We start from the raw sequence: 8,531 nt of genomic DNA on the forward strand, positions 1-8,531 counted from the left end.
CTTTCGAGGCAACTCAGGCCCCCTCTTCATGATTATGTCTTGCCTGAAGAAGGGGTCTGAGTTGCCTCAAAAGCTTGCATATTGTAATCTTTTTAGTTAGCCAATAAAAGGTGTCATTTTGCTTGGCTTTTCTCTACATTCATAATGGCTAACACGGTACAACACCCTAGTACTACAAATATAACTCAAAAGTATACTATAAATGCCTCTTGCAACCGAATATTAACAAACGTGCACACGCTCATAAACTTGTTAAGTGAACACATGTCACAGAAGGCTATCCTATAACTGAGCTGCTTTCCCTTTCAAATATTTAGAGTAAAAACACACAGGTGTTGGTTTAATTATGTAGGCAGGGAATCAGAACAGACTTACACCTCCTCCTTTTTTTTAGAGGGTTATAAATTCATTATTTTGAAAAATTTATATAAATTTCTGTTAAATTTATGCATAATCAACATAGTTCCCTAAAAACAGTTGCATTGTTTGTGGTAAATGAATCTGGTTTCTTTAGGCTCCTTAAAAAGTGAAGAACAAGCACTGATATATATTTTTTCCCCCTTTCCTCAGGCTCATGAAGATCCGATGTATGATTTAATAAGAGATAATAAACGACATGAAAAAGAGTTAAGGTATTTTGTTGTTGTTAATTTATGTTAACATAACCTTTTGTAAATGTGGTTAAATCTCATTTGGATCATTGTTGTTCACTGCTCTAATATATCATGAAATATGTTTGAAGTGATAATGCAAAAAAGGTTTTGATAAAAAGTTGTATTAATATATTGGAAATAAATCCGGATCAGTGTGTGCTATGGTAGTCTTTCTGTGGAACTTTATTTTGTATCTAATTTGGTAAAAGAATATTTTCGCACATGAAACATACATAGGATGGTGTGACAAAAGAGTGCCACAAGTACAACTTACAAAACATATAATGCAAGGAGAAACACCATTCACAAAGGTTGATTAAACACAGAACTAAAGCATTAATTAAAAAGAAACCATACGCTGTAATGTTTAGCTCCACTTCATTTGCATTACCTTGCTATAAGTCTAAATGTAGCATCTGTCCATATGTTGCCGTTATTTGTGGAAGATGATGATGATGATGATTAAGAATGACTTATCTTGATATGCACTTGTCTTGCTGTGGTGAAAAAGTACTGTAACAAACAACAAGACACTGATGGATATTGCGCAGGGTGAGCAGTTTGAGCCCAGAGACAAACAGGCATATTGTTCTACTTCATAACAGAACAAGCAAATTACTATGCAGTATGGGCCACTGCGAAGGTCACAAGTACTACAGATACACAAACAAGCACCAAAATGGTTCACATCCCAGCTTGCCTTTTTCCCTTTCCACACACACTTGTGGATAATAGTGGGGATTACTCTCCCATGCACCTGCCAACCTGAGGCCAACTGCTCACAATTTCTTCCCCAACATATATTATCCTAGCATTTTATTAAATCATTATTAGCCAGGTCTTCATTTCAATTTTTTAATTAATTATATGTTACAGACAACAATGCAAATTCGTTTTCTTTGATAGGCAGCATTCCTTCCAAATATTACATCTTTTTAGATATGTACAAAAACTTAAAACTACAAACAACGTCCAATTTTCTTGAAACACATTGCCATTTTTGTGACCCTGATCTGTCTTGTGGGTATCATGTCATAGTATAGGAGATGGGGTAAACTACTACATTTATTTGCATTAATGTTTAATTATACAGAGCAGCTTAATTAACATCATATGTTAAGACTTCGTGCTTCAGGCTGTCTTGTGTTAATGGAAAGATCTATAATTTTTTGTCATCATAAACAGCATTTTTTAATTTTATTTAAAGAAAATAACATTCAATATGACCATGTCTAACCTGTACAGCAAAGAAAATAACATTCCATACGATCAAGTCAAACTTAAGAAACCAGAATTCAACCCCCACCCAAAAAAGGAGAGCCACCAGCAAGAGCAAAACCTTAAAGAAAGAAGGGAGAATGTCCCTTTCCCTGATATAAATGCTTATATCGATACTTTACCTTTAAGTAAGAATTTTTTTCCAATTTCAAATAATATAGAACATCAGTTACCCACTAACCAATAACAGGTGGGCTGAGATTCTTCCAATTGAGCCGAATATGTTTTACGTGCTAGTAGTATGGTAAAGGCAATTACAATCAATTTGTCCTCATCCACTTTAAACCCATCCGGGATTACACCAAACACAGCTGTTATATGGTCAGGAGTGATTGTGACACCAAGGCGGTCTGTTAGGCATTCAAAGATTTTTGTTCAGAAAGATTTTAATTTGGTGCACGCCCAAAATATGTGAAAGATCCTTTTCCCACCGTACCCTGGGATCTTTGAAAGGAAGGGACTTTAAGATATTTTTATATATTATTGAGATGCCGTGTGAGTCTTTAAGATTAACCAGTGCTTCCTTTTAGCAAAGTTTCTGATTTGAAAGTAGTGGGAAAATTATGTTGATGGGAAGTTTAAATTTGAAGCATAATTATTCATAAGATACAAAAACATTATCTATTTACAATTCTCTAACTTTTAGTCCTGGGCATTTTTTAAACATTAAATACTGTGTAGGTTTGAGAGAGTGGGGGGGGAAAAAGTGATTATTATATAGAGGTGCAACAGATAAAAAAAAAACTTCTTTGTCCTGAAGTGCTTCCTGCATTGGTTCTATATTCTGAGTAATTGATGGACAATTGGATTATTGGTATATTGACGATAATTTGTATTTACTGGGGCACAAAACAAGACATATAAAGAAGTACAACAAAAGTTAATTTCTATTACAGACCAGGCTTGTGTGTATCCATGAATTTGTGTTAATTTCCTGGTCTTTATAGCTTGTATATTTGCAGCCCAGTAATTAAAATTGGAAGTTGGGTAATGACATGCCCCCTTCTGCTTTAGGTCATCATAGAGTCACCCTTTGGATGTGTGGATGTTTCAAATTCCAAATATGAGGTTTTTATTTGTTTGTTAATGTAATGTGTCTTGACTGCGTTGATGTTCCCTGCTAATTTGAGATGGAGGTAGACCATCTGTTCACATCTTATTTAATTTTTCCATGCTGATAGTAAAATTTTGCTGAAAATATTTATATTGTGATGTTTACCCTGAGCCATTTAAACTGATCTGTCTAAAATGAATGGTAGGTGTCCAGTCTAATATTGTGTGCAAGAGAGTTCACTGGAAAAAGTTCAAATTAATTTTGAGTCCGCATATTTTTGAAATTCTGTTAGTGCAATAAGGACTGCTGGTACAGAAGTTCGTAGGTCTTATATATACATTACCATGTAATTTGCATAAAGTGATATTTTCTGTTCAAGTCCTACTCTGATAATCCACTTTATCTGTGATGCAGTTCGAAAGTGAATGTCCAGTAGCAACTACAAAAAGCAATGGTGATGGGGGCATCCTTGTCGAGTACCACACTCTAGTTGGAAGTGGTTTGACATAATGTTAATACAAACAGAGGCTTCTGGACTGGAATAAAGAAGTTTTATCCATGCACGTATGTTTGGGCCAAATCTATATTTGTGCAATGTGGTGAATAAGTAGCTCCATTCAGCCATATCGAATGCTTTTTCTGTGTCCAAAGATGATAATGTCCCTGGTGTGTTAGATTTTATGGGTGAATATATTACATTAAACAAACATCGAAGATTAGAAGCTAAGTTTCTACCTTTAATAAATCTGGTTTGGTCTTGTGATGTTACAGAAGGAAACACTTTCTTAATCATTCTAGCTAGAACTTAGGAGAGGATTTTAACGTCATTATACAGAAGTGAGTTTGTTCTGTATGATGAACATTGTATTGTAATAAGTCTTATTTTCTTTGGAAAGACAGTAATTAATACTTGGCAAAACATTTGAGGTAGACTTTTGTTGTACCTCTATTTCATATAAATGTTGCTAAAAATTGTGGAGCAAACTTATTTGAAAATCTTTTATAAAATTCCACTAGGTGACACATACACAGCATTTCTACTCACTAGTCAAGAAAAAATAAATTTATCCAGTATGTTATTTGATATGAATATAAGATATGCTTTAGGAATGCATTAGTTTTTATTACCTATCTATTACATAGAAATGAAAATGTCAGAACCAATGATATACCTGTCTTTTAAAAATGTCCTACATGAAAGACATTCAGCTTTTTTGTTTGCTTAATTTATCCCTGTATTTGTTTACTTTAGGATACAACAACTACAGCAGTTGCTAGAAGATACCACCTCTGAATCCGAGAGCAGCACCGGTTCTTCAGATTCAAGAGACAGAAAGCATAAGCATAAGAAGAAGAAAAAGGAAAAGAAGAAAAAGGAAAAGAGAAAAAAGAAACATAAACACAAATCTAAATCTAATAGTTGTTCAGATACTGACTGACTATTCAGTGGCCTTAAGATTCCAACAAAAACTGAAGATAGTAAATGGCTCTGAAAATACGTCTTTAGGATAAATGGAATGGACATAACACGTCACCTAGCAGAGTTTCATGAAAAGACACTGCCCATACTGTGGAGAGGGTCATGGGTTCATGGATTACTATGTCCACATCCAGACCAGTGGTGCTCCAGTGTGAAGGACTGAATAGTGTTCTGTGTGTCCAGGAAACGTATAGTTGGTGATAAACATTCTGACAAAATGTGTTATCTGAATTGTATATACGTCTTTCCCTTGTCAAGCTATGTACAAACTTTTTTTTTTATTATTTTATACATTTCTACCACATGTATAAGGATGTATTACAGATCAATATTGATCAGCTAATTTTGCTTGCATTAAACATTGCCTTAAACAAATGGATTTTGATTATTAACTTCTTACTAGGGGGCTTTGCCCCCACCTGCTCGCCTTGCTTGCCAACACCCCCCCTCCCGGCCTGTGCTACGCGCCAGCCACTTCATGTCTCTGCCACTCACGTATGCGGATTTCACTTTCACCAAACAACAAATCTTTTAATTCTTAAGGATACGCCTCTTCATTGGCAAAAAAACGTTACTTTTTCCTGATAGCAACACGAATTAGACGATCTACAAGTTTCCAACTTAAAGTTTAAATCTGAACAATATATTTGATCTCGTTTCACTGTTGCGTTATTTCACCGAGTAATTTCTGTTTGTTTGCACAAATGCGATCTTTACTATCATTCTTTTGAGACTTTTAAATTTTAGTACTTTTATTATCTCTAACCTGCTCTGCACGTGTGTTGCGCCAACATTTTTGAATTTTTTACAAAGTTCTACTCTTTGTCTTTTATTTCCGGCCCTGGGCGTGCTTAAATCTCTTGGTACAAAGTCTCGTCTCGCGGGACATGAAAGCATCTCTCTGAAAAAGTCACATCTTGTCCCAAGCTAAAAAGTCTCGTCTCATCCCAAGATTTTTTTTATTATAATAGAAAGATGTTAAATGCTGGTAAAATTACCTAAGGCAAAGCTTTAAATTCACCTTTTGCAGTGCAAAATATTTATTTTTTGTAATATAAATTAAAAACTCAAAATAAAAAAAATAAAAAATTTAGAACATACTATAGGTGGCCTGTTTGGATATCATTGAATTGCTGCCAGACTTTTAAGAAGGCATATGGTGTTTTTAATAGAAAGAAAAATTTTAAACTGTGAGGGCACTTCAATCCATAAATACAATTTTTTATTTCGTTTGTATAAAGTTATTTTTTTTGTGGGAGGTAGTGGCAAATGTATGCAATATATTGAATAAATATAATTGTTCCAGGCAGCTATATGTATGGTTTGTATATCACATTCCACATTTAAGTTTCAAATGAATTCACATGCACTGTAGGCTATAGAAATTGGGCCAGTTTATAATAATTTAAAGTTCAAGATTCAAAATTAGCTCCCAGTAATCGATTAATTCACTTCAGTGACTATGCCATTAATGAAGATGATGTGTAAGATTTACAGCATTGAAATTTATTTGTATATGCATTTAATGTATGAACAGAGGGATGGAGATGTCCTAGGAGGGAAATGCTGTACTATTTTATCATATAAATCAGTAGAATTATTTTTAATGCATTTGCATTTATAATTTTTTAGTGTTAATTATCGTAAGTAATGTCCTCAACTAAATATTAGGACAGTATATGCAGTCTTTTTGAACCTGTTATTAAAAGTAGTTTCTGAAGCAAAAGCACAAAATATCACATCTTATTTTTGGGTATATTTGTGCTTAACATCTTTTACCATTTTTTCAATAATATTTTGTATCCCATCTGTCATTTCAGGGTGGAAGTATTGAGGCAAATTATCTTAAAATAGTGTAAATCTTGGTATTTTCTTACAAATCCTTCACATGTAGTAGTAACTGTACATCCATAATCTTGGTTTGTGAAGCGTTTTTCCGTTGCTGTTTATATTTATAGTTTATGACTTCATTCTTCTTTTCAGTAAATGAAATGCATGCTGGATTGGATTTAAGGCAGGAGATTAACTACATTGGTCTATGGCTTTGCACTTCTTCTCCCTGATGGCGCTTGTTGGATGCATTGAGAGTTTTTCAGGCCGTTACCTGTCTTCATGATGAAGCTCTGGTAAGTGAGTTGAAAAGAATTTTCTTATATGTAGGATGACAGAGTGTTTGTGTACACTTCATTATGCTGCTTTAGTCATGAGTTGCTTTATGAGCCAGTTCCAGATGTGGCCATTCGTGTCCAAGCAATGACATTATGGTCGCGTTATTCACAAAGGCAGTGATGTGCTTTGAACCATCTGCAGTTTATTACATTCTCTACAGTTTGAATAGATCGTAAATGTAGACCAGCAATGTGAAAATTGTCTCATTATTTTTGGCTATGTTTAAAGCAAAAAAAAAAAAATGTTTTGAATTGTAAAGAATAAGAAAAAGTATGAAGCATTCTAATTAGTAACCAGCTGCTGCTGCTGCTAAAGTAATACTTGGTTACTGATTAGAAGGTGACTGTAACTAAAACCAGCAGCCATTGTGGCCTTCCAGATCCTGAATTTCACACCACTGGTCAGATGATACTGGCTCAACTGTATACTCTCAGCCAAAGTATAATAAGGCCTTTCATTCTCTGGTGTCTTGTGGCTTCTTCTTTTCAGGTTCATCCTCTTCTCTGTGGATGTTGTTGGGAATTTTAGCAGTTCTCATCATGTTTAATAGTATACAAATATTTTAATCAATACATGATGATTTTTACAATTTAATACAAGTATATACTTAAATGAAGTTGTAACAATGGGTTATTAAAAGCATAAGGAAAAGGACTGAATGTAACTAAAGGCAGCTTGAAGCTTGGGTCACGTGAGGGTTGCTTCATCTTAAGAGGAACTATCAAGGTAATTACGAAGGTTAAAATGAAGTAAATGAATAATGAACACCCCCTTAAAAAGTGAGAACAAACTAGTGAGAAAGCTCAACCACAGCCCTGTTATGAGGCAGTGATAAGATCGATGGGAAAACCCGTAGGACACCCCTGTTGATGAAGCGATGTTTAGAATAATGGAACAGTCGATATGTATATGTAGTTACTGGTGGCTGTAGTTGATTGGCTAAGATGATAGAATTCTGCATATTAAGAGTCAGATGACATGATGCATTAGATAAGGTAATGGTAGTAAAGTATAAAAGGGAATTCATTTTTTTGATTGCTCACTCCATGACCTGAGACATTTGTGCATATCTATGTGCAAATAAAGAATCGTTCTGCATTTTCATTTGGTCTCATTGAGAATGACGACTTTAAAAACAGAGGAAGGTTTTTTTTCACAACAGTTGCTGTCATCACCTGCAGCTCTTTCCCTCCATTTCCGTGGTTCTCACCATTTTCTACATGTAGCAGTAGGCTCTGTGTTTTTCTGAGAAGTTCAGGATGGCTGATATTGATGTGCATATTTTCTGTGGTATGCTTTTGAGTGAATTCTCCTTTTGTTAAAGTCGTTTTCTCTTATTGGGTTACCATCATTTTTTTCAGTGCACACTTTACTTAGGGTAACTCAGCTAATGTGTGTGATTGCTTGCTGCTGTTTATTACCTTGTCTTCCAGTTTCCATTTTACACAAGCGAAAACTTCCTGCATGGCAAAAGTTAATTGTTCACATCAGCTGTGAAGTAGATGCCTGTGTGGTGGTGCTGACATATTAAAGCAAGCTTTTTTCTCAAAATTGAAATATATTCAAAATCATATGAGCAAAGCAAGCCCATAAAAATGCATTTCTTAGTTAGGCTGTTGTTTACTGAATTAATTCCAGCATACATTGAGCATGGCTGTATAAATGTCAATTTAAAACAGTAACTTAAATACCCATTTCATGTTAATTCACTGCTCAGGCTGTCATCACATCATTTGGTCAACTTCTCCTTCAGCTCTGCATCAATGCCCACTGGTCTTGTACTCCTATTTGTATCGGGTATTGCCACTGTGTATTTGTGCTAAACGCCATCCTAGTATTCATCAACTTAGTCAGTTCACTAATGGGGAAGGGAAGTAACATCAGCCACAATATGATA

The 8,531-nt window shown here is 34.7% G+C and overlaps 1 protein-coding gene across 1 annotated transcript in view; it reads left to right on the forward strand.

Moving 5' to 3' along the window:
* rp9 (RP9 pre-mRNA splicing factor) overlaps window positions 1-4,840 on the forward strand; it is a 25,417-nt gene extending 20,577 nt beyond the window's left edge. Inside the window, exons 5-6 of the mRNA XM_028818135.2 lie at window positions 571-632; window positions 4,238-4,840. Coding sequence (XP_028673968.1) covers window positions 571-632; window positions 4,238-4,424 — 249 coding nt within the window. The 3' untranslated portion in view covers window positions 4,425-4,840. The remainder of the gene's footprint in view (window positions 1-570; window positions 633-4,237) is intronic.
* The last annotated feature ends 3,691 nt before the right edge of the window (window positions 4,841-8,531 follow it).

The sequence above is a fragment of the Erpetoichthys calabaricus genome, chromosome 13, assembly GCF_900747795.2.
Source record: "Erpetoichthys calabaricus chromosome 13, fErpCal1.3, whole genome shotgun sequence".
NCBI classification, from domain to species: Eukaryota; Metazoa; Chordata; class Cladistia; order Polypteriformes; family Polypteridae; genus Erpetoichthys; species Erpetoichthys calabaricus.